Raw genomic sequence first — 26,412 nt, forward strand, 5'->3', positions numbered from 1 at the left:
ATGTATCTTCTACTATATCCTGAACCACAAGCCCCCCTTGCATTTGCAACTCTTCCCCTCCCTCCCCCCCCCCCCCCCCAACTCTGCTACGATCAAGCCCGCTCCACCCGGCCCTAACTGGGAAAACTTACTCACTGTGCGACAATTTCCCAACCCCCAAGGATCTGCGGGCCAATGCTCCTGCTCCCATTCCCGACTGGGACAACAAGCCATGGGACAAGTTCATAGCCCCAAAGAGCCAGCGGGGCAATGCACCTGCTCCCCACCCCACCCACCCTCTCCATTAAAAGGAGAAAATAAGCAATTAAATGTACAGGATGCAACAAAGGATAGAGGGCGAGCTGAGGGAATTCGCCTGCCTTTACTTGCACAGAGCTCTCAGTATTTTTTTACACACTTAAATCTCTCCCCCCCAACCCTCCACCCCTCCCATCTCATTTTTGTTTTAAACAACGACCCAAGCATGTAAGAGTAAACATCCCAGAGAAAACAGGAAAAAAATGTCACATTGTCACAGCAAAAATAAAAACAGAACTGAACCACACAATTTTGTACGTAAAACGTTTTAAACAGTCACAAAAATAAACCTCTCAATTCTTAAAATTTTGTTTTTTTTTGCAAATATCAGTATTTGAACTTTTGACATTGGTCGGTAAAAAATAAAATATACTTTTTTTGCGTTTTTCGGTTAAACTTTGCTCCATAAAGTATTTTAATGAAATAATTCACCTACAAATACATTTAACATATGGTATTAAAATATTTACTAAACTAGAACTAAAATTTCTGTCAACATAATTACCGGTTTGTTATAAATTTTTTCCTGTCAGCAGTTAAATTGTGTTGAGCAGATCCCCTTAATTTCTCTTTGTTTAGAAAGAATATAAAATGACCTACATTTCTGAATATAAAATATAATTGGAAACATACATTAATGAACAGTCGTCTTAAAATAAGGGCCTCCCCAGGTTGAATACAGCCGACATTGCAGCTACGCATCGGACAAAAGGGCAGTTTGTGGGTAAGATCCCCTCCCTCCTTCCCATGCAAGAGAGGGAGGGGGAGAAACAAGCTGAGAAACGAAGAGATGGAAAGCGGGTGGAGGGGGAGAGAGTGATAAAGATGCAGACAGGGAGGAGGGGGAGAGTGAGAGAGGGGGAGAGAGTGATAGAGATGCAGACAGAGGAAGGTGGGGGGGGGTAGAGAGAGGGGGAGATATAGGGATGCAGAGAGGAAGATGGGGGGAGTGATAGAGGAAGGGGGAAAGTGATGGGGAGAAAGTGGGACAGAGTGAGAGAGAGGGGGAGAGATATAGAGAGGAAGAGAGATATGAGGGGAGAGAGAAAGGAGGTGGAGGGAGGGGGAGAGAGAGATAGGAATGCAGACAGAGGAGAGGAAATTAGATACAGAGATAGACATGCAGAGTGAGATACGAGGGGAGAGAGAGAAATAGAGCTGCACACTGAAAGAGAGAGAAAGCAGATAAAGGGTGCAGATAAGCGAACGAGAGAGAGAGATGTAGACAAAGAAAGATGCAGAGAGAGAAAGAAACGGAATGCAGAGAGAGAGAGATGCAAACAGAGAGAAACAGAACGAGGGGGAAGCAGTCAGAGAAAGGACAAAGAGAAAAAGACATTCAGACAAAGAGTGTGATGCAGGCTCAGAGAGAGCAGTAGTCAGACAAAGGCAGAGCACGAGGGAGAGAAAGACAGCAAGGCCAAGAGCTTCATCTGTGATAAATGGAGGGGAAGGCAAGAGCGTGCATCTGTGTAGCACCTTTAACAGGTATCGTGGCCCGAGGTGCTTCACAGAAGTGTGCTTGCACGCCTGGTGGTGATAATGGTGTGGCCGTGGGGAGGTGGTGGAGGGGCAGTCTCAGGGGGGGTGGGGAGGCAGAACAGTCTCGGAGTTGATGGGGGGGGGGAACATACACATTTTCAGGAGTACAATGGTCAGACCGATGAGAGCCTGGTTCAGATTCAGACCCGTTGCCCGGGGCCACTACGAGATTCTGTGATGAAAGGAAAGAAGAGCCTTTGTGGGGCAGATCACGCTCAGTAGCGACACTCCCCTTCATCCAAGGAGCAATCCAACCCCAGCATCCTGGAACAGCATCATCCACATAGTGAACGGCCTGGATAGAGTGGATGTGGAGAGGATGTTTCCACTAGTAGGAGAGTGTAGGACCGGGGCCACAGCCTCAGAATTAAAGGACGTTCCTTTAGGAAGGAGATGAGGAGGAACTTCATTAGTCAGAGGGTGGAATTCATTGCTTCAGATGGCTGTGGAGACCAAGTCAGTGGATATTTTTAAGGCAGAGATAGATAGATTCTTGATTAGTACAGGTGTCAGGGGTTATGGGGAGAAGGCAGGAGAATGGGGTTAGGAGGGAGAGATAGACCAGCCTTGATTGAATGACTGGATGGGTTGAATGGCCTAATTCTGCTCCTCTCACTTTTGACCTTATGAAATCCCATCCTTCTCCCAAATCAACCATTGGAAAGATGGCCTCGGACGTTTCGAAGACCGAGGATGTGTATGGACCTGTGGGTCGATATTTCCCAATGCCAAATTTCAGTACCTATCCCACTTGTGCAGCTTACAACCCAACAGTGAATTCTCTAATTAGAGGTAATGCTAAACTACAAACATTTCCTTTCCTGCCCCCTATCCCTTCCCTCTCCCCCCCCCCTTTCATCTACGCCTGAAGGGTCCTGACCCGAAACATCGCCTATCCATGTTCTCCAGAGATGCTGCCTGACCTGCTGAGTTACTCCAGCACTTTTGTGGGTTTTGTTTTGTAAACTAGTATCTACAGTTCCTCGTGTCCACTAATATTCCTTCCTCTGGCTTCACAATGCATAAAGATGTTGTTAAAGGGTGTCGAGAAGATTTATGAGGATGTTGCCAGATGTTGTTAAAGGGTGTCGAGAAGTTTTATGAGGATGTTGCCAGGACTCGAAGGCCTGAGCTATGCGGAGAGGTTGAGTAGGCTGGGACTCCATTCCTCACAGCACATGAGGGGTGATCTTATAGAGGTGTATAAAATCATGAGAGGAATAGATCAGGTAGATGCACAGAGTCTCTTGACCGGACAACCAGAGGGCAAAGATTTAAAGTGAGGGGGAAATGAATTAATAGGAACTCAAGGGATAACTTTATTTTTTACACAAAGGGTGGTGGATGTATGGAACGAGCTGACAGGAAGTAGTTGGGGCAGGACTATTGCAATGTTTAAGAAACATGGCACATGGATTGGACAGGTTTAGAGGGATATAGGCCAGGGGATATAGGGGAGGTGGGACTGGTGTAGATGGAGCACGTTGGTCAGGATGGGCAAATTCATAGGAGCAGAGTTAAGCCACTCGGCCCATCAGGTCTACGCCGTCATTCAATCATGGCTGATCTATCCTTCCCCCTCAACTCCATTTTCCTGCCTTCGCCCCATAACCTCTGGCGTTGCCCCAAAGGGTCTGTTTCCACGCTGAATGACAAACTCTATGACAGTCAGAGGTGGGGTTAGCACCGCATTGGCAGAGAGGTTGTGCATTTGAATAGCAGCCTTGAATGACAGACATCCCCCACCCCTGGGGTCCCTCACCTCGCTCCCCTCCGGTGGGACCTTGCCAGGCCCTCACCTGTCCTGTCCAACTGTTTCTTAAACGATGGCATTGTCCCAGCCTCAACTACCTCCTCCGGCAGCTTGCTCCATCCACCCACCACCCTCTGTGTGAAAATGTTACCCCTCGGATTCCTATTACATCTTTTCCCCTTCACCTTGAACCTATGTCCTCTGGTCCTCGATTGCCCTACACTGGGTAAGAGACCCTGTGCGTCTACCCGATCTATTCCTCTCATGAGAATTGGCACAAGGGCATTTAATCCAGACGTTAAGGTTGAAGGGAAGTGTTTCGTAAAATCACCACATGCCACACCAGGTCAAGCTAAGACCACTTCTCGGATTTATCCGCACACGGCTAGTCCGTGTCCCCCCCCCCGGAATCGTGGGCTGAAAGGGCATGGACACAAGTGGGGACCTATCTCGGAGACCTGCCAGCCCTTGTGCCAATTCTCAGACAACTACACCATCCGCCGTGGCCAACACAGAACAGGAAGCGCTTCGGGACCAAGTGGATTGTTTGTTGGAAAGGGCCGGTATGGGAACGGGCCGAACATTTATCCAAATCTTCGACAAAATTGATTAATTTCCCTGCTGGTGAGGAGGAACTTCTTTAGTCAGAGGGTAGTTAATCTGTGGAACTCATTGTCACAGAGGACTGTGGAGACCAACTCAGTGGATATTTTTAACACAGATAGACATATTCTTGATTAGAACGGGTGTCAAGGGTTATAGGGAGAAGGTAGGAAAATGGGTTTAGGAGGCAGAGATCAGCAATGATTGAATGGCGGAGTAGACTCGATGGACCGAATGGCCTAATTCTACTCCTACAACTTGTGAGTGGGCAAAGCCGTCCAGTTGAAGGGCTATTAATACGAGTGTATCAGACAGTCCTACCGGGAAGAAACTCACTTGATGACTTGTTGCCTCAGTGCCAACAGCCTTGGCCAGTGGGGAACTGGGAGAATGAGAAAGCAAAAATAGAGAGAGAGAGAGAGAGAGAGGAAGAAAGAGGGAGAGAGGGGAAAGTGACAGAGCGAGAGGAGAAAGACAAAAAGTGAGACAGGGAAAAAATGAGACGGTAAAGAGAGAGAAGCAAGCGGGAGAGTGAGAACTTAAGAAAAAAAGTGAGAGAAAGTGAGAGAGACACGAAGCAAGAGAGAGCACAAAAACAAGATGACAGAGAAGGAGAAAAAGAGAAACAGCGAGTGAGAGAAAGAGAAAAAGCAAGAGTGGGAAAAAAGCGCGAGAAAGAGTGGGAGAGTGTGAGGGAGGGAGAAAGGGAAAAGTGAGAGTTAGCAAGAGAGTGGGAAAGAGCAATGGGGAGTGAAAGAGGGAGACGAATGAGTGAGCAATAGAGAAACGCAGCAAAAGCGAGAGAGAGGGAGAAATAAACGAGAGAGGGAAGCAAAAGAGAGCGAGAGAGAGGGTGAAAGAGAAGGAGTGAAGAGAAAGAGACAAGAGAGAAAGGAAGGAGGGAGAGAGGCGATTGACAATGACTACTCTTGGCCCAGCAGCATCAGCTTAACACACAATAAAAGGAATCTAGAAACATACTTGTTACTCTTATCAATTGGACTTAAATACGACACAACACTTTGTCCCCAAATAATCGGTGACGGTAATTAATGAATACAAAAAAAAGAACCGGAGGAAATGGTGCGGATTTCAAGAATATTCTCTGGTAGCCACGCTGCGCCCCCCCTGGTCCAGCCACACGAGGGATGGAACACGTCCACCACCGTTTGTTCCGATCGGCGTTCGGCTTGTCCACTCCGATCAAGCAGAAAGTGAGGTTGCCTTGGCCGTGGCTTCTCGTTTCCTTCCTGCCTTTCCCACATCGGAGGCCACTGATGGCTGCCTGCCCCGTACAGTTGGCCCTGTAGCGGTCTCCTAGACCAAGACTCTCGCATCGTCGCGAAGGTCTGATCGTGGAATCTCAAAACGATAACGTCATCAAAAGGATAAACGATGCTGGGACCTCCTCCGCCCCAAAAAGATGACGGGACCTCATCCATCCCAGATGTTGCTAGGAACTTGTCCATCCCAGATGTTGCTAGGAACTTGTCCATCCCAGAAGATGCTGGGACCTCCTCCATCCCAGATGATGCTGGGACCTCCTTCATCCCAGAAGATGCTGGGATCTCCTCCATCCCAGATGATGCTAGGGCCTCCTCTGTCACAAAAGATGCTGGAACCTTGTCCATCCCAGATGATGCTAGACCTCGTCTGTCACAGAAGATGCTGGGATCTTGTCCATCCCAGAAGACGCTAGGATCTCCTCCATCCCAGATGATGCTAGACCTCGTCCGCCACAGAAGATGCTGGGACCTTCACCACCCCAGATGATGCTAGACCTAGTCCATCCAAGATGATGCTAGAACCTCCTCCATCCACGATAACAAGGGGATCTCCTCCATCCCAGATGACGCTGGGACTTCCACCGTTTCAGTTGATATTTAGACCTCCGTCCCAGACGATATTAGGACTTTCTCCATCCCAGATGATGCTAGGAGCTCCACCATCCCTGATGATATTAGGACCTTCTCCATCCCAGATGATGCTAGGAGCTCCACCATCCCTGATGATATTAGGACCTTCTCCATCCCAGGTGACACAAGGACCTTGACGGACCATGTGATGCTGGGACCTCCTCATTCCCAGGTGACACAAGGCCCTTGACGGACCATGTGATGCTGGGACCTCCTCATTCCCAGGTGACACAAGGACCTTGACGGACCATGTGATGCTGGGACCTCCTCCATCCCAGATGACGCAAGGTCCTCCTCCATTCCAGAAGATAATGGGGCCTCTTCCATCCCAGATGATGCCAGGACACCCCCCACCCCCCACCCCCAACCCATCTCCATAACCTGGTCCGAAATCCGATCATCACATCACCTCCCTCCAGGCTCAACGAAGCCGATCAATAAAACCGTCTTCCACCTTCCCCAGTACCACCAAGTCTTTTTGCTTCCAACTTGAAAAAGTCTCTCGCCCAACGTTCACCAAAAAAGGGCCGAGACCTGCAGGGCTCGAGGGAGGGAGGGAGGGAGTGGACAGGGAGAGAGAGGCAAGACCGTTGCTGATCCACACCATCGACTCCTCCATTTTGATCCCTTCTCTCGATTGGGCGCAAGGGGGGGGGGGGGGGGAGGGAGGGGGATTAAAAAACTAAACGAAACACAAAAGAGGGGGAGGATGTAAGTGCGTGGAGCGGGGATCAGGAGAATATTCGGATGGCTTGGGTGACGGTGGTGAGACAGGCTGGGCAGTGCGGGTTGCTCCTTTGGCAGATGCGGTTGGCGCATTCCATGCAGAAGAGGTTGTGGCCGCAGGGCACTAGTGCAGCCGTCACCTCGCTCTCGAAGCAGACCTGGCACTCCCGGCCGCTGGCGTGCCGGGAAACGCCGCCGTTGTTGTTGCCGCCCGGCGAGGGAGATGCGGCCCCGGGCGCCACCACCACCCTGGCCTGGAGCGGGTCGCTGTGGGCCCGGCGTGCCAGGGCGTGGGCGGCACCTCCAGGCCCGGCCTCGGGCAGGGTGGGCGAGAGGTGGGGCAGGGGGGGTAGGCCGCCGGAGTTACTGCTCCCTCGCCGCTGGGCCGGGGAGGGCATGGAGCCCACCGCCGGCCCCACCAGATCCGGGTGAGTCCACAGCGGCCCTGCCTGCGGCTCCAGCCCCTCGGCCCCACCAAAGGCGGCAGCATAGGGCTCCCCGAACACCACGCCGTTGCTGTAGGAGGCGTGGTGGTGGTGATGGTGGTGATGGTGGTCCGCCATCTTGGCGCCGCCGCCGTAGTAGTAGTCCGGGCCCGCCGCCCCGTTGCCGCGGTAACCGGCCACAGGCTTGCGGCCTGCTCCCAGGCCCGGCTTGCTCCAGGCCTTGTGCGGGCGGCCCGAGCCCAGGCCGGAGTCCAGCCCGTTGCAGTGGAAGTCGTTCTCCTCCGCCAGCTCCACCACGCCGCCCGTCCGCATGGCGATGTGCGCCTCGATCTCCTCCCGGGCCCGGTCCACGTTGGCCGGCATCCCCGTCACCTCGAAGACGGGCTCCTTGTCCCGGCTGGGCGTGACGATGTACGTGTGGGTCTGCTGCTGGATGCGCTTGATGGTGGCTCCCTTCGGCCCCACCACCAGGCCCACCACCCGGTAGGGCACCCGCACCTGGATGGTGGTCTGGCCCGGCAGGTTGGGTGGCACCGGCACCGTACCGTTAGACGCCCCGTCCTTGTTGCGTGACGCCCTGATCAGCGAGAAGTGCTCGGCAGCCGAGATGATCTCGCGCCGCGCCATGGCCACGTCCTCCCTCCGCCCCGTCACCACAAAGACCGGCTCCTCGCCGCGCACCGGAGTCTTGATGTACGTGTTGGTCTTCGCCCGCAGCGCTTTGATCTTGCAGCCTGCGGGGAGAGAGAATGGAGAGGGAGAGATGGAGGAGGGGGAGAGAGAGAGACAGAGAGGGAGAGAGAGAGAGAGAGAGAGAGAGATGGGAGAGAGGAGATGGGAGAGAGAGAGAGAGAGGGAGAGAGAGAGGCAGGAGGGGGAGAGAGAGAGAGGAGGAGAAAGAGAGAGGCAGGAGAGAGAGAGAGAGACAGGAGGGGGAGAGAGAGAGACCCGGGGGGGGGGGGAGAGAGAGAGAGAGAGAGAGAGAGAGAGAGAGATGGAGGAGGGGGAGAGAGACGGGGAGGGGGAGAGAGAGAGAGAGACGGTACAGAAATAGAGAGAGAGAGGGAGGGGGATAGTGAGAGAGACGGGAGGGGGATAGAGAGAGACGGATTTTGAGAGGGAGAGAAATGGGGGTGAGAAGTGGGGTGGAGAGAGGTGGGGGGAGAGGGGGATGTAGAAAGGGGGGGTGGAGAGAGAGAGGGAGAGAGAAAGATGGAGAGAGAGAGACGGGACAAGGTTAGAACCCAACCTAACACATCATCTGCCCACCAACCCTTCCAACAGTTAGTTTGCACCGTAACCTCTCCCTGGATGTCAGCCAGCCAAAGCAGGTGGTTATTGACTGCAGGGACATAGTGGAGCACAGGGCCCAATCCAACGTGTCCTGAGCCTTCTGGATCAGTATACCACGAGGGACCTGATCAAATTCTTGACTAAAATCCATTTAGGCAACATCCATCGCCCACCCACATCGACCACCTGTCACAGATCACCTGTGCAAAAGCCATCCAGAAGGCTAAGATCATAAGTGATAGGAACAGAATGAGGCCATTCAGCCCATCGAGTCCACTCCTCCATCCAATCACGGCTGATCTTTCTCCCCCTCCTAACCCCATTCTCCTGCCTTCTCCCCATAACCCCTGACACCGGTACAAATCGCCGAGATCACATTGGATCGCTGTCTCATGGATAGAAAGGGGGTTGTGGTTATGGATAGAAAGGACAATATTCTGGATGGAGCTCTGTGACCAGTGGAGTTTCGTAGGGATCCCAGCTGGGTCTTTCGTTGTTTGCATGCAGATGCGCAGGCACGCACTAGACATACATGCAGATGCGCAGGCACGCACTAGACATACATGTACATGGTTTTGTAAAGGCGGCACGGTGGAGATGCTACCACACAGCGCCAGGCACCCGGGTTCCATCCTGACTACAGGTGCTGTCCGTACGGAGTTTGCACGTTCTCCCCGTGACCGCGTGGGTTTTCTCCCAAACTCCAAAGACGTGCAGGTTTGCAGGTTCATTGGCTTCAGTCAAAATTGTAAAAAAGTCCCCCTTGCGTAGGATTGTACGAGTATTGGGGACTGCTGGTCGGCGTGGACTCGGTGAACCAAAGGGCCTGTTTCCATGCTGTGTCTCTAAACTAAAGTAAGTTTGAAGATGACACCAAGCTTGCTCGTGTTACAGACACCAAGGAAACCAGTCAAAGAATACGTATAGAAACATAGAAAATAGGTGCAGGAGTAGGCCATTCAGCCCTTCCAGCCAGCACCGCCATTCAATATGATCATGAAGAAGGGTCTCAACCCCAAACGTCATCCATGCCTTCTCTCGTGCAGCGTAGGTTTACTAGGTTAATTCCCGGAATGGCGGGACTGTCATATGTTGAAAGACTGGAGCGACTAGGCTTGTATACACTGGAATTTAGAAGGATGAGAGGAGATCTTATCGAAACGTATAAGATTATTAAGGGGTTGGACACGTTAGAGGCAGGAAACATGTTCCCAATGTTGGGGGAGTCCAGAACAAGGGGCCACAGTTTAAGAATAAGGGGTAGGCCATTTAGAACTGAGATGAGGAAAAACTTTTTCAGTCAGAGAGTTGTGAATCTGTGGAATTCTCTGCCTCAGAAAGCAGTGGAGGCCAATTCTCTGAATGCATTCAAGAGAGAGCTAGATAGAGCTCTTAAGGGTAGCGGAGTCAGGGGGTATGGGGAGAAGGCAGGAACGAGGTACTGATTGAGAATGATCAGCCATGATCACATTGAATGGCGGTGCTGGCTCGAAGGGCCGAATGGCCTCCTCCTGCACCTATTGTCTATTGTCTCCAGAGATGCTGCCTGTCCCGCTGAGTTACTCCAGCACTTTGTGTCTTTCTTCGGATTAAACCAGCATCTGCAGTTCCTTCTTACACATCCAAAATCAGTACCCGATTCCTGCTTTCTCCCCATATCCCTTGATTCCACTAGCCCCTAGAGCTCTATCTAACTCTCTCTTAAATCCATCCAGTGATTTGGCCTCCACTGCCCTCAGTCGCAGAGAATTCCACAAATTCACAACTCTCTGGGTGAAAAAGTTCCTTCTCACCTCAGTTTTAAATGGCCTACCCCTCTATTCTAATACTGTGGCCCCTGTTTCTGGACTCGTCCAAGTTTGGGAACATTTTTCCTGCATCTAGTTTGCCCAGTCCTTTTATAATTGTATATGTCTCATCCTTCTAAACTCCAGTGAATACAAGCCTATGTGCACAGCTTGATGCACAGATGGATCTTGAGGTCAAGTCCGTAACTCCCTGAAAATGACGACTCTGGTAAAACATAAAGAGTTGTGAAGAAAGCACAGGACATGCTTGCCTTCGTAGGTCAGGGCACTGGGTCTAAGAGTCAGGCAGCCACAATGAACCCCCTCCCAACCTCATCTACTGTACCCGTTGTTCAAGATGCATACATTGGCGAGACCAAACATAGACTGGGTGATAGTTTCCCTCAACACCTTCGCTCAGCCCGCCTGGACCTACCTGATCTCCCGGTTGCTAAACACTTTAATTCTCCTTCCCATTCCCACACTGACCTTTCTGTCCTGGGCCTCCTCCATTGTCAGAGTGAGGCTAAACGCAAATTGGAGGGACAGCATCTCATATTTAGCTTGGGCAGCTTACACCCCAGTGGTGTGAATATTGATTTCTCTCACTTCAAGTAGCCCCAGCATTCCCTCTCTCTGATTCACAACTCTGGGTGGAAAAGGTTTTCCTCATCTACGTTCTAAATGGCCTGCCCCTTATTCTTAAACTGTGGCCCCTGGTTCTGGTCTCCCCCAACATCGGGAACATGTTTCCTGCCTCTAACGTGTCCAATCCCTTAATAATCTTACGTTTCGATAAGATCCCCTCTCATCCTTCTAAATTCCAGTGTATACAAGCCCAGTCGCTCCAGTCTTTCAACATATGACAGTCCCGCCATTCTGGGAATTAACCTAGTAAACCTACGCTGCACGCCCTCAATAGCAAGAATATCCTTCCTCAAATTTGGAGACCAAAACTGCACACAGTACTCCAGGTGTGGTCTCACTAGTGCCCTGTACAACTGCAGAAGGACCTCTTTGCTCCTATACTCAACTCCTCTTGTTATGAAGGCCAACATTCCATCAGCTTTCTTCACTGCCTGCTGTACCTACATGCTTACTTTCAGTGACTGATGCACTAGGACACCCAGGTCACGTTGTACGTCCCCTTTTCCTAACCTGACACCTTTCAGATAATAATCTGCCTTCCTATTCTTACCACCAAAGCGGATAACCTCACACTTATCCACATTAAACTGCATCTGCCATGCATCCGCCCACTCACACAGCCTGTCCAAGTCACCCTGCAACCTCATAGCATCTTCCTCACAGTTCACACTACCACCCAGCTTTGTGTCATATGCAAATTTGCTAATGGTACTTTTAATCCCTTCATCTAAGTCATTAATGTATATTGTAAATAGCTGTGATCCCAGCACTGAGCCTTGCGGTACCCCACTAGTCACTGCCTGCCATTCTGAAAGGGACCCGTTAATCCCTACTCTTTGTTTCCAGTCTGCCAACCAATTTTCTATCCATGTCAGCAACCTACCCCCAATACCATGTGCTCTAATCTTGCCCACTAATCTCCTATGTGGGACCTTATCAAAGGCTTTCTGAAAGTCCAGGTACACCACATCCACCGGCTCTCCCGTCAATTTTCATAGAAACATAGAAAATAGGTGCAGGAGTAGGCCATTCGGCCCTTCGAGCCTGCACCGCCATTCAATATGATCATGGCTGATCATTCAGCTCAGTAGCCTGTACCTGCCTTCTCTCCATACCCCCTGATCCCTTTAGCAAAAAGGGCCACATCTAACTCCCTCTTAAATATAGCCAATGAACTGGCCTCAACTACCTTCTGTGGCAGAGAATTCCACAGACTCACCACTCTCTGTGTGAAGAAATGTTTTCTCATCTCGGTCCTAAAAGACTTCCCCCTTATCCTTAAGCTGTGACCCCTGGTTCTGGACTCCCCCAACATCGGGAACAATCTTCCCGCATCTAGCCTCTTCAACCCCTTAAGAATTTTATATGTTCTATAAGATCTCCCCTCAGTCTTCTAAATTCCAGCGAGTACAAGCCCAGTCTATCTAGTCTTTCCTCATATGTAAGTCCCGCCATCCCAGGGATCAATCTGGTGAACCTTCTCTGTACTCCCTCTAAGGCAAGAACGTCTTTCCTCAGGTTACATCCTCAAAGAATTCCAGAAGATTAGTCAAGCATGATTTCCCCTTCGTAAATCCATGCTAACTCGGAACGATCCTGTTACTGCTATCCAAATGCTCCGCAATTTTTTCTTTTATAATTGACTCCAGCATCTTCCCCACCACTGATGTCAGACTACCTGGTCTATAATCCCCTGTTTTCTCTCTCCCTCCTTTTTAAAAAAAGTTGGATAACATTAGCTACCCTCCAATCCACGGGAACTGATCCTGAATCTATGGAATATTGGAAAATGATCACCAATGCTTCCACGATTTCAAGAGCCACCTCCTTAAGTACCCTGGGATGCAGACCATCAGGGGATTTATCAGCCTTCAGTCCCATCATCCACCCAACACCACATCTGGCAGCACGTTCCAGGCACTCACCATCCTCTGTGTAAAAAAACTTGCCCCAAAGTACCTTTGGTTAGACTACGGACTTCGGTTTTGGACTGTAATGGTAACCTGGTATTCTGATTATCGATTTAGTGTATTTTTGCTTATTATACATTATCTGAATAGTTTAGACACAGTGCAGAAACAGGCCCTTCGGCCCATCGAGCCCGCACCTATCATCGATCGCCCGTTGCACACGTTATGACTGTGCACGCGTTGTGACTGTGTGTGTGTGCGTTGTGTCTGTGTGTGTGCGTGCGTTGTGTGTGTGTGGATTGGATCTGTGTGTGTGTGCGTGTTGTGTCTGTGTGCGCGCGTTGTGTGTGTGTTGTGCGTGTGCGCATTGTGTGTGCGCAGTGTGTGTGTGAGTGCGTTGTGTCTGTAAGTTGTGTGTGTGTGTATGCGCTGTGAGTGTGTCTGTGTGTGCGCGTTTGCATGTGTGTGTGTGTGTGTGCATTGTGTCTGTGTATGTGCGTTGAGTCTGTGTGTGTGCATTGGGTTTGCGTGTGTGCATGTTGGGTCTGTGTTTGTGTTGAGTCCGTGTGTGCGTTGGGTCTGTGTGTGTGCATTGTGTGCGCGTTGGGTCCGTGTGTGCGTTGGGTCTGTGTGTGTGCATTGTGTATGCGTTGGGTCTGTGTGTGTGCATTGTGTGCGCGTTGGGTCCGTGTGTGCGTTGGGTCTGTGTGTGTGCATTGTGTATGCGTTGGGTCCGTGTGTGCGTTGGGTCTGTGTGTGTGCATTGTGTATGCGTTGGGTCCGTGTGTGCGTTGGGTCTGTGTGTGTGCATTGTGTATGCGTTGAGTCCGTGTGTGCGTTGGGTCTGTGTGTGTGCATTGTGTATGCGTTGGGTCCGTGTGTGCGTTGGGTCTGTGTGTGTGCATTGTGTATGCGTTGAGTCTGTGTGCGAGTTGTGCGTGTGCACGTCATGTGTGTGTGCGCGTTGTGTGTGTGCTCGTTGTGTATCCGTGAGCGCGCTGTGTCTGTGTGTGCGTTGTGTGTGTGCTTCTGTCTATCTGTATGTGCGTGTATCTGTGAGTGTGCACGTCTCTGCGAGTGTGCGTGTGTCTGTCTGTGTGTGCGTGTATCTGTCTATCTTTATTTGCTTGTATCTGTGAGTGTGCGCGCATCTGTGCCTGTCTGACTGTGACTGTGTCTGTGTGTGCGCCTGTCTGTGAGTGTGCATGAGTGTGTGTCAGTGCGTATCTGTCTGTGAGTGTGTGTGTGTGCCTGTGAGTGTCTGTCTGTGAGTGTGCACGTGTTTGTGAGTGTGCGTGCGAGTGTCTGCCTGTGAGTACGTGCCTGTGTGTGTGTGTGTGAGTGTATGCGTCTGTGTGCACCTGTCTTTGTGGGCGTGAGTCTGTGCACGTCTGTCTGTGTGGGTGTATGTGGGTGTCTGTGAGTGCGTGTGCTTGTCTGTGTCTCTGTGAGTGTGTGTCTGTCTGTGTGCTTGGGTCTGTCTGTAAGCGTGCGTGTCTGTCTGTGAGTGTGCGCGTGTCTGTGAGACCGCGCATTATGTCTGTCTGTGTCTACCTGTATGTGCGGGTATCTGTGAGTGTGCGCGTGTCTGTCTGTGAGTGTGCGCGTGTCTGTCTGTGAGTGTGCGTGTCTGTGAGTGTGCGCTTGTCTGTCTGTGAGTGTGCGTGTCAGTGAGTGTGCGCGCGTCTGTCAGTGCGTGTCTGTCTGCGAGTGTGCGTGGGTCTGTGAGTGTGCGCGTGTCTGAGTGTGCGTGTCGTGAGTGTATGCCTTTCTGTGAGTGTCTGTCTGTGAGTGTGCGCTTGTCTGTGTGTGTGCGCTTGTCTGTGTGAATGTGCGCGTGTCTGTGAGCGTGCGTGGGAGTGTCTGTCTGTGAGTGTGCGCGCGTCTGACTGCGCGCGTCTGTGAGTGTGCGCTTGTCTGTGAGTCTGTGTGAGTGTGCGCGTGTCTGTCTGAGTGTGCGCGTGTCTGTAAGTGTGCGCATGTCTGTGAGTGTCTGTCTGAGTGTGCACGTGTCCGTGAGTGTGTGCGTGCGTCTGTGAGTGTGCGTGTCTGTGAGTGTGCGCGTCTGAGTGTGTGCGTGTCTGTGAGTGTGCGTGTGTCTGTGAGTGTGCGCGTGTCTGTGTCTGTCGGTGAGCGTGCGCGTGTCTGTGAGTGTGCGTGTGCGTCTGTGAGTGTGTGCGTGTGTGTGAGTGTCTGTCTGTCAGTGTGCGCCTGTCTGTGAGCGTGCGCGCGTGCGTCTGTGAGTGTGTGCATGTCTGTATGTCAGTGTGCGCGTCTGTGAGCATGCGCTGGTCGGTGAGTGTGCGTGTCTGTGAGTGTGCGTGTGTGTGTCTGTCTGTCAGTGTGCGCCTGTCTGTGAGCGTGCGAGCGTGCGTCTGTGAGTGTGTGCGTGTCTGTATGTCAGTGTGAGCGTGCGCTGGTCTGTGAGTGTGCGTCTGTGTGAGTGTGTCTGTGAGTGTGCGTGCATCTGTGAGTGTGCGTGTGTCTGTCTACGAGTGTGCATTTGAGTGTCTGTCTGTGAGCATGCCTGTGTCAGTGTGCGCGCGTTTCTGAGTGTGCGCGTGTCTGTGAGTATCTGTCTGAGTGTGCGCGTGTCTGTGAGTGTGCATGCGTCTGTGACTGTGCGTGTGTGAGTGTGCGCATGTCTGTGAGTGTGCGCATGTCTGTGAGTGTGCGTGCGTATGCGAGTGTGCGTGTCTGTCAGTGCCTGTCTGAGTGTGCGCTTGTCTGATTATGCGCGTGTATGTGAGTGTGCGTGCGTCTGCGTGTCTGTCAGTGCGTGTCCGTCTGTGAGTGCGCGCTTGTCTGTGTGCGTGCGTCTGATTGTGCGCGTGTATGTGAGTGTGCGCGCCTGTCTGTCTGCGAGTGTCTATCTATATGTGTCTGCCTGTATGTGTGTGTGTCTATCTGTATGTACGTGGGTGTCTGAGTGCGCGCTTGTCTGAGTATGCGTCTGCCTGTTAGTGTGTGCGCGTCTGTCTGTTAGTGTGTGCGCGTCTGCCTGTTAGTGTGTGCGCGTCCGTCTGTTAGTGTGTGCGCGTCTGCCTGTTAGTGTGTGCGCGTCCGTCTGTTAGTGTGTGCGCGTCTGTCTGTTAGTGTGTGCGCGTCCGTGTTAGTGTGTGCGCGTCTGTCTGTGAGGGTGTGCCTGCGCGTGTCTGTGAGTGTGCCTGTTTGTGAGTGTGTCTGAGCGTGTCTGTCTGTGAGGCTGCGCGTGTGTGCCTGTCTTTGAGTGTGCGCCTGTCTGAGTGTGCGCATGTCTGTCTGAGAGCATGCGTGTGTCTGTCTGTGAGTGTGAGCGCGTCCGTGAGCCTGCGTCTGTGTGCGTGCACATGTCTGTGAGTGTGCCTGTCTGTGTGCGCGTCTGTCTGTGCGCGCGTATGTCTGTGTACACGTGTCTGTCTGTGCGCGCGTCTGTTTGTGTGCGTCTGTCTGTCTGTGTGCACGTGTCTGTCTGTCTGTGTGCGCGTGTCTGTCTGTGTGCGCGTGTCTGTCTGTGCGCGCGTTTGTTTGTGCGTGTGTGTCTGGCTCTGTGCGCGTGTGTCTGTGTGCGCGTGTCTGTGTGCACGTGTCTGTCTGTCTGTGTGCGCGTGTCTGTCTGTCTGTGTGCGCGTGTCTGTCTGTGCGCGCGTTTGTTTGTGCGTGTGTGTCTGGCTCTGTGCGCGTGTGTCTGTGTGCGCGTGTCTGTCTGTGAGTGTGCGTGTGTCTGTCTGTGTGCGCGTGTCTGCTTGTGTGCGTGTCTGTCTGTGCGCGCGTCTGTTTGTGTGGGTGTCTGTCCGTCTGCACGGGTCTGTCTGTCTGTGTGCGTGTCTGTCTGCACGTGTCTGTCTGTCTGTGTGCGCGTGTCTGTCTGTGTGCGTCTGTCTGTCTGTGTGCGCGTGTCTGTCGGTCTGCGTGTGTCTGTCTGTGCGCGCGTTTCTGTTTGTGCATGTGTGTCTGGCTCTGTGCGCGTGTGTCTGTGTGCGTGTGTCTGTCTGTGAGTGTGCGTGTGTCTGTCCGTGTGCGCGTGTCTGTCTGTGTGCGCGTGTCTGTCCGTGTGCGCGTGTCTGTCTGTGTGTGTGTGTCTGTCTGTGTGCGTGTGTCTGTCCGTGTGCGCGTGTCTGTCTGTGTGTGTGTGTCTGTCTGTGTGCGCGTGTCTGTCTGTGCGCGCGTTTGTTTGTGCGTGTGTGTCTGGCTCTGTGCGCGTGTGTCTGTGTGCGCGTGTCTGTCTGTGAGTGTGCGTGTGTCTGTCTGTGTGCGCGTGTCTGCTTGTGTGCGTGTCTGTCTGTGCGCGCGTCTGTTTGTGTGGGTGTCTGTCCGTCTGCACGGGTCTGTCTGTCTGTGTGCGTGTCTGTGTGCGTGTGTCTGTCTGTCTGTGTGCGCGTGTCTGTCCGTGTGCGCGTGTCTGTCTGTGTGTGTGTGTCTGTCTGTGTGCGTGTGTCTGTCCGTGTGCGCGTGTCTGTCTGTGTGTGTGTGTCTGTCTGTGTGCGTGTGTCTGTCTGTGTGGGTGTGTCTGTCTGTGTGCGTGTGTCTGTCTGTGTGTGTGTGTCTGTCTGTGTGCGTGTGTCTGTCTGTGTGCGTGTGTCTGTCTGTGAGTGTGCGTGTGTCTGTCCGTGTGCGTGTGTCTGTCTGTGTGTGTGTGTCTGTCTGTGTGCGTGTGTCTGTCTGTGTGCGTGTGTCTGTCTGTGTGTGTGTGTCTGTCTGTGTGCGTGTGTCTGTCTGTGTGCGTGTGTCTGTCTGTGTGTGTGTGTCTGTCTGTGTGCGTGTGTCTGTCTGTGCGCGTGTCTGTTTGTGCGCGTGTCTGTCTGTGTGCGTGTGTCTGTCTGTGTGTGTGTGTCTGTCTGTGTGCGTGTGTCTGTCTGTGTGCGTGTGTCTGTCTGTGTGTGTGTGTCTGTCTGTGTGCGTGTGTCTGTCTGTGTGCGTGTGTCTGTCTGTGTGTGTGTGTCTGTCTGTGTGTGTGTGTCTGTCTGTGTGCGTGTGTCTGTCTGTGTGCGTGTGTCTGTCTGTGTGCGTGTGTCTGTCTGTGTGCGTGTGTCTGTCTGTGTGCGTGTGTCTGTCTGTGAGTGTGCGTGTGTCTGTCCGTGTGCGTGTGTCTGTCTGTGTGTGTGTGTCTGTCTGTGTGCGTGTGTCTGTCTGTGTGCGTGTGTCTGTCTGTGTGCGCGTGTGTCTGTGTGCGTGTGTCTGTCTGTGTGCGTGTGTCTGTCTGTGTGCGCGTGTCTGTCTGTGTGCGTGTGTCTGTCTGTGTGTGTGTGTCTGTCTGTGTGCGTGTGTCTGTCTGTGTGCGTGTGTCTGTCTGTGTGCGTGTGTCTGTCTGTGTGCGTGTGTCTGTCTGTGTGTGTGTGTCTGTCTGTGCGCGTGTCTGTTTGTGCGCGTGTCTGTTTGTGTGCGTGTCTGTCTGTGTGTGTGTCTGTCTTTGCGTGCGTGTTTCTGTGTGCGCGTGTCTGTGAGTGTGCGTGTCTGTGAGTGTGCGTGTGTCTGTGAGTGTGCGTGTCTGTGAGTGTGCGTGTCTGTGAGTGTGCGTGTGTCTGTCTGTGTGCGCATGTCTGTCTGCGAGTGTGCGTGTGTGAGTGTGCCTGTGAGTGTGCGTGTGTCTGTCTGTGTGCACGTGTCTGTCTGTCTGTGAGTGTGCGTGTCTGTGAGTGTGCGTGTCTGTGAGTGTCTGTCTGTGTGCGCGTGTCTGTGTGCGCGTGTTTGTCTGTGTGCGTGTGTCTGTCTCTGTAAGCGTGTCTGTCTGTGTGCGTGTGTCTGTGAGTGTGCGTGTGTTCGTGAGTATGCGCGTGTCTGTCTGAGAGCGTGCGTCTGTGAGTGTGCATGTGTCTGTGTGTCTGTGCGTCCGCACTGCATTTCTAAACTAAACTAATTATCGGCACCTTTGACAATTAAACACAACCCTCTCTGGTCCCTGCCCACCACTGTTTAAATGCACGTTAAACCTATTAATTAAGGATAAACACAAAATGCTGGAGTAACTCAATCGAACAGCCAGCACCTCTGGATAGAAGATGTTTTGGGTCGAGACGGCTCTTAATTCACCTATCCCGAGAAAGAAAGACTACATTCACCCTATCTATCCCGCTCATGTTTTTATAAACATTGTATAATCACCACTCTTGCTCCTGCGCTCCATGGTATAAAGTCCTAGCCTGCCTAACCTCTCCCTGTAGTTCAGGCCCCTCGAGACCTGGCAACATCCTCGTAAATCTTCTCTGCACTCTCTTCAGCTTGACACATCTTTCCTGCAGCAGTGTGACCAAAACCGGCCAAAATGGGACTTTGTTTTAGTTTAGTTCAGAGATACAGCGTGGAAACAGGTCCTTTCGCCCTGCATTTGCCAAGCCAACGAACCGACAAACCTGCACGTCTTTGGAGATGTGGGAGGAAACCGCAGATCTCGGAGAAAACCCACGCAGGTCACGGGGAGATCGTGCAAATTCCGTGCAGCAAGCGCCCGTAGTCGGGATGGAACCCGGGTCTCCGGCGCTGCATTCGCTGTAAGGCAACAACTCTACCACTGCGCCACCATGACCATGTAGGGCGGTGTAGTTGGGACATGTTGGTCAGTGTTGGCAGGTTGGGCTGAAGGGCCTGGTTTTGCACTGTATCACTCAATGTCATAGAGTGAAACAGTGTGGAAACAGGCCCTTCAGCCCATCATGCCCACACTGACCAACATGTCCCATCTACACGAGTCCCACCTGCCTGCGTTTGGCCCATATCCCTCTAAACCTGTCCGATCCATGCACCTGTCCAAATGCCTCTTAAACTTTGTGATCGAAGGTAGACACAAAATGCTGGAGTAACTCAGCGGGTCAGGCAGCATCTCTGGAGAGAAGGAATGGGTCAAGTCTCGACCCCGAAACGTCACCCGTTCATTCCTTCTCTCCAGGGATGCTGCCTGACCCACTGAGTTACTCCAGCATTTTGTGCCTACCTTCGATTTAAACCAGCATCTGCAGTTCTTTCCTACTCATTAACGTTGTTGATAGTCCCTGCCTTGACTACCTCGTCCAGCAGTTCATTCCATAGACCACGACCCTTTGTGTGAAAAGGTTACACCTCAGGTTCCTATTAAATCTTTTACTACCACCCCCCCCCCCCCCCTCGCCTCCGTCCACCTTAAACCTGTGTCCTCTGGTTCTCGATTCTCCTACTCTGGGCTAAAGAATTTGTGTGTCTGCCCAATCTATTCCTCTCATGGGTCTTTGGAACTCTGCACACTCCAAAGACGTACAGGTATGTAGGTAAATTGGCTTGGTAAATGTGAAAATTGTCCCTAGTGTGTGTGTAGGAGAGCGTTACTATGTGGGGATCGCTGGTCGGTGCAGACCCGGTGGGCCGAAGGGCCTGTTTCCATGCTGTATCTCTAAACTAAACTAACCTAGTGACCAAGAGTGGAAGGGAGAGATCACAGCAGATAGTTCTGGTGTACCAGTGGGTATCGGACTGTGAGGGGCAAGTAGGCAGATGGAGTCCCACTTTCTCATCCACTCCCTGCACACTAAAGGGGGGCAATTTACAGAGGCCAATTAACGCACAAATTTTCACGTCTTTTGGACGTGGGGGAAAAACCAGAGTACCTGGAGGAAACCCACGCGGTCACAGGGAGAACGTGCAAACTCCACAGGATGGAAACCAGTCATTGTTGTGACTGTGGTAAATGCTTGCCACCAGGTAATGATGAGTATCGGCACTATCCAAAGTTCCCGGTGTTGGGCTATCTGACACCCTCCTGTCTCATAGAGAGGAACCTACCAGGACGTTTAGACTTTAGAGATACAGCGCGGAAACAGGCCCTTCGGCCCGCCGAGTCCGCTCCGACCAACGATCCCCGCACATTAACACTATCCTACACACACTAGGGACAATTTACAATCTTTGCCGAAGCCAATTAACCTACAAACCTGTACATCTTTGGAGTGTGGGAGGAAACCGAAGCACCTGGAGAAAACCTACAGGTCACGGGGAGAACATACAAACTCCGTACCGACAGCGCCCGCAATCCAGACCAAGCCCGGGTCTCTGGTGCTGTGAGGCAGCAACTCTACCGCTGTGCTGCACCACCAAGCAACCAAAGATGGACACAGAGAGCTGGAGTAACTCAGCGGGACAGGCAGCATCTTTGGAGAGAAGGAATGGGTGACGTTTCAGGTAGAGACCCTTCTTCAGAGGCGTCTGAAGAAAGGCCTCGACCTGAAACGTCACCCATTCCTTCTCTCCAGAGATGCTGCCTGTCCCGCGGAGTTACTCCAGCTCTCTGTGTCCATCTTCGGTTTAAACCAGCATCTGCAGTTCCTTCCCACACAACCAAGCAAACACATCCTTAAAAGATATAGGACAACGTGATTCCAAAGACATGTGGGACTGCACAACCACAGAGCCGTGCAGCACAGAAACAGACCATTCGGTCCATCTCATCCATGCTGACCATGATGCCCATGCACTAACCCCTGTTGCCCACGTTAGGTCCATATCTCCCTACATTTTTCCATAACTATCTGTCCAAATGCGTTTAAACCTGGCAACTATACCTGCCTCCACCATCACGTTCCAGGCACCCACCACCCTCTGGATTGGGATCCACCAGACCCAGGAACAGCTTCTTCCCACCTGTTATCAGACTTCTGAATGATCGTTCCACAAGCTCAGGTGCTGTCCGATTCACCTCTACCCCATTGCGGACATTGGACTTTGTCTATGTAACTGGTGCGCTACAATGCCGAGACCTTTTAGTTTAGTTGAGAGCGGAAACAGGCCCTTCGGCCCACCGAGTCTGTGCCGACCAGCGATCCCCGCACACAAGCACTATCCAACACACACTTGGGACAATTTACAATTTTACCAAGCCAATTAGCCGAACAAACCTGCACATCTTTAGAGTGCGAGAGGAAACTGGAGCTCCCAGAGAAAACCCACGCAGGTCAGAGAGAATGTACAAACTCCGTAGAGATAGCACCCATGATCAGGATTGAACCCGGATCTCTGGGGCTGTGAGGCAGCAACTCTACCGCTGCGCCACTGTGCTGCCTCCACTCTGTTCTGCACTCTGTATCTTCCCCTTTGCTCTACCCATTGTACTTGAGTTGGACCTGATTGCATCTATGTACGGTACATCTGATCTGTTCGGACAGCATGCAGAACAAAGCCTCTCTCTGCACCTCGGTACATGCGACAATAACAAAGCTAAACAGACACAAAAGGCTGGAGTAACTCAGGCAGCATCTCTGACACAAAATTCTGGGGTCACGCTGTGTTACTCCAGCATTTTGCATCTACTTTTGGTATAAACCAGCACCTGCACTTTCTCTAACTTCAAGTAACCCTTGCATCCCCCTCTCTCCATCCCTCACCCACCCAAGTCGTACCAGTTTCAAAGTCCTCTTGTTCAGTTTCATTGTCTGTACAATGACCTCTTTCCTTTATCATCCTAATATGTTTTACATATCTTTCATTCATTTGTTCTATATCTCCACATCACCGTCTATATCTCTCGTTTCCTTTTCCCCCGACTCTAAGTCTGAAGAAAGGTCTCGACCCGAAACATCGCCCATTCCTTCTCTCCAGAGATGTTGTCTGACCCACTGAGTTACTCCAGCTTTTTGTGTCTGTCTGCAGTTCCTTCCAACAAAATAATACAGCTAAACGCAATCAGCACCAGCTCCACACCATCACGGAGCATGTACATCCAGCCAAACCCTCCCCCTTTGTTAAAAGCCCAAAACCAGTCCATCCCTCCTCCCCTCCCCTTCCTCTTGATAGAAACTCAGAGCTCTTCCAAAACTTTGCCACCTGAACTCGCACTAAATCTCAGCCGGCCATCTCTCACACTTACTGATGCACCAAGACACCGACACACCCAGCTTTTATATCCTCAGACGTACACGCAAGGAACTGCAGTCGCTGGTTTTACAACATTTTAAAAAGTCACAAAGTGCTGGAGTCAGGGCGGCACAGCGGTAGAGTTGCTGAAACGCCATCCGATCCTGACTCTGCCCATCTTACCAGGACTTAACGTGAAGTTTTAATGCTAGGGGCGGCACGGTGGCACAGCGGTAGAGTTGCTGCCTCACAGCGCCAGAGACCCGGGTTCAATCCCGATTACGGGTGCTGTCTCTACGTTCTCCCTGGGACCACGTGGGTTTTCTCAGGTTGCCTCCCGAGCAGATTAATTGACTTGGTATAAATGTAAATTGTCCCCATTGTGCTGCCTGACCCGCTGAGTTACTCCAGCATTTTGTGTCTACCTTCGATTTTATCCAGCATCTGTAGTTTTTTCCCTACACATGCTGCCTGTCCCGCTGAGTTACTCCAGCTTTGTACGTCCATCTTTGGTTTAAACCAGCATCTGCAGTTCCTTCCAGCTACAAACTATCTCGGTCACACTAGGGACAGGGCTTTCTTGTATTAATATATTTTTTCATTTAGACTTTAGAGATACAGCGCGGAAACAAGCACTTCAGCCCACCGACTCCGTGGCGACCAGCGATCACCCCGTACACTAGCACTATCCTACACACACTAGGGACAATTTACAATTTTTACTGAAGCCAATTCACCTACAAACTTTTACGTCTTTGAGATGTGGGAGGAAACCTGAGTACCAGGAGAAAACCCACATAGGTCACGGGGAGAACGTGCAAACTCCATACAGGCAGCACCCGTAGTCAGGATTGAACCCGGGTCACATTATTCCCTTTCTCCTGTATCTGCACAGTGTGGACGGATCGACTAGCATCATGTATAGCCTTTCCGCTGACTGGTTAGCACACAACAAAAGCTTTTCACCGTACCTCAGTGCACGTGACAATAAACTGAACTCAAACTCTACCTGCTGTGCCACGATGCCGCCCTGATTTTTGAGGATTTTTGTGTGTTTCTCATGAGTGCTGTGCTTGCAGACCTACTCTGAAAGTAAGTATGTCATTGTTCCGATCTACGGCGCACGTAACAATTATACAGGCTGGACTCTTGTCACACAGAGACTTCAGCCAGCGGGCAAGACTATAGCTGTGCCAGCCCGACACACATGCCCGATTTACAGACACAACACCCCTTAGAAACACTGGGCAACGCTGCCACCTCCGACCAAGCCCCTAGACTGGGCACTGACGGGGGCAGATTGCTCCAAAGTGCATCCACGAAGCACCGGGATATTTTGTTCTTAATCAGCGCCAGGGCCACTGGAGTGCCAGTGGAGTCAATGCCAGGTCTCCATCGCGGGTGGCACCCAACAGCCCAGTGGGCGACACAGGGCAGTGCCCAAGAGCGGGCAGCCCAGAGCTAGGGGACTGGCCAGGTGGTGGGGGGGTCAAGGTGACCACGGCAGCACCGCACCTTGCCTGTGGGGTGATGGGCACAGCATCCAGTCCCTGCACTGGTACTGCCCCTCCATGGCACCCAGTCACTAGCACCAAGTATAGGCACACAGTCCCACTATGGCACCCAGCCTCCAGCATTCAGTGTGGGCAGCCGTTCCCTCACTGGCACCCATTCCCTCTCTGACACCACCCAGGCACCCAGCATGGGCACAGACCCAGGGCATCTAGTCCCTGGTTCCTACTACCCAGCTCCTGGCACCTAGTCCCTGACACGCACTACTGGGCACCTGGGTACACAACAAATCCCTGGCACCCGGTAATGGGCACCCAATCCCTGGCATCCAGCAATGGTCAACTGTCTGTGGAAACCAGACTCTGGTACCCATCGAGTGGCACTCAGCAATGGTCATCTGTCCCTGGCTCCCAATTTCCGCCCCCCCATCCTGGGCACCCAGTCTCCAGCACGCGTGTGATGTGCACTCAGTCACTGGCTCCGAACCCCCTCCCCTCACCCGGCAGTGGGCACCCAGTCCATGGCACCCATCCTGAGCACCTAACCTGTGGTGCCCAATCTCTGGCACCCAGTCTCAGCCTCCTGACGACCCCTGGCACCTGACAACGGTCAATTGGCACCCAGACTCTGGGCACCCAAACCTGTGACACCCAATATCTGGGCAACAAACCTGTGGCACTCAGTCTCTGACCCCTGACTTCCCCTGGGCACCCAGTCTCTGACCCCTGACCCCCCCCGCGGGCACCCAGTCTCTGACCCGACCACCCATCTCTGACCCCTGACCCCATGGGCACCCAGTGTCTCACCCCTGACCCCACAGGCACCCTGGCTCTGACCCCTGACCCCCCAGGCACCCAGTCTCTAACCCCTGAGTAATCGTGGGCACCCTATCTCAGGCTGCTGACCCCTGGCACCCAACAATGGTCAATCGGCACCCAGACTCCGGGCTCCCAAGACCCATGGCACCCAGTCCCTGACAGCAACCGCGGGCACCCAATCAATCTCCAGCTCCCTGGCACCCAGCAATGGTCAATTGGCACCCATTACCTAAGCGCCAAACACCCGCAGCACACAACCTCTGACTCTTGAACCCGGTCAGACACAAAATGCTGGAGTAACTCAGCAGGTCAGGTAGCATCTCTGGCGAGAAGGTCGAGGCCCCAAACGTCACCCATTCCTTCTCTCCAGAGATGCTGCTTGACCCGCTGAGTTACTCCAGCATTTTGTGTCTACCTTCGATGTAAACCAGCGTCTGCAGTTCCTTCTTGAACCAATGCACCCAGTCTCTGACCCCTGACCTGCCTTGGTATCCGGCCTCTGACCCCTTGGCACCCAGTCTCTGACCCCTGACCCTCCTTGGCACCAGGCCTCTGATTCCTGACCCAAGTCTCTGACCCCCGACCCCCCTTGGCACCCAGTCTCTGACCCCTGACCCCTCTTGGCACCCAGTCTCTAATCTCTGACCCCTCTTGGCACCGTCTCTAACCCCTGACCCCCCTGGCACACGGCCTCTGACCCCTGACCGCAGTCTCTGACCCCTGACCCCTTGGCACCCAGTCTCTGACCCCTGACCCCCATGGCACCGTCTCTGACCCCTGACCCCCATGGCACCCAGTCTCTGACCCCTCTTGGCACCCAGTCTCTGACCCCTGACCCCCCTTTGGCACCCAGTCTCTGACCGCTGACCCCAGTGCTCACCTTGCCTGCCCACGATCTCGGCCACGTGCTCGGAGCTGGGCACGGGCACGCACTCGGTGGTGTTGCTGCTCTTCTTCTTGGCCTCGCCGCCCTCGTACAGAGCGGCGAGGTAGGAGTCGCGGTGGTGCTGGCCCCCTCCTCCTCCTCCTCCTCCGCCCCCTCCTCCTCCTCCCCCTCCTCCGTTGCTGCTGCTGTTGTTGTTGTTGTTGACGTTCTCCTGGTCGTCCTCCTCGTCCTCCAGCAGCTCGCCGCCCTCCTGCTCCTCGCCCAGCCCCAGCATGGACAGCTGGTCCAGGGCGATCTGCAGCGCCCGCTGCTCCTCCTCCAGCATCCGCCCCATGCCCAGGCCCATCTCCATCTCCATGTCCACGTCGAGCTCCAGCCCGCCTCCACTGCTACTGCCACCACCACCGCTCAGCCCAAGCTCCACGCTCCCATTGCCGTTCCTCTCCATCAGCAGCTCAGAGCTAGGCATGGCTCAGCCCGCCC

The 26,412-nt window shown here is 52.8% G+C and overlaps 1 protein-coding gene across 1 annotated transcript; it reads right to left on the reverse strand.

Annotated features, from left to right (window-relative positions):
* Positions 1-431: 431 nt before the first annotated feature.
* LOC144612267 (RNA-binding protein MEX3B-like) lies at positions 432-26,412 on the reverse strand. Its single transcript, XM_078431826.1, has 2 exons — positions 25,924-26,412; positions 432-8,017 (listed from the first exon to the last, which is right to left on the reverse strand). Exons 1-2 carry the CDS (start codon positions 26,396-26,398, stop codon positions 6,843-6,845), a joined length of 1,650 nt encoding a protein of 549 aa, XP_078287952.1. The 5' UTR covers positions 26,399-26,412; the 3' UTR covers positions 432-6,842.

The sequence above is a fragment of the Rhinoraja longicauda genome, chromosome 44, assembly GCF_053455715.1.
Source record: "Rhinoraja longicauda isolate Sanriku21f chromosome 44, sRhiLon1.1, whole genome shotgun sequence".
In the NCBI taxonomy this organism is placed as follows: Eukaryota; Metazoa; Chordata; class Chondrichthyes; order Rajiformes; family Arhynchobatidae; genus Rhinoraja; species Rhinoraja longicauda.

Coding starts and splice junctions, on each gene's coding strand:
- LOC144612267 (XM_078431826.1), bottom strand. CDS start 26,398: ATGCCTAGCTCTGAGCTGCTGATGGAGAGGAACGGCAATGGGAGCGTG. Junction 8,018..25,923: donor CGAGATCGTGGGCAGGCAAG/GTGAGCACTGGG, acceptor CTCTCCCCGCAG/GCTGCAAGATCAAAGCGCTG.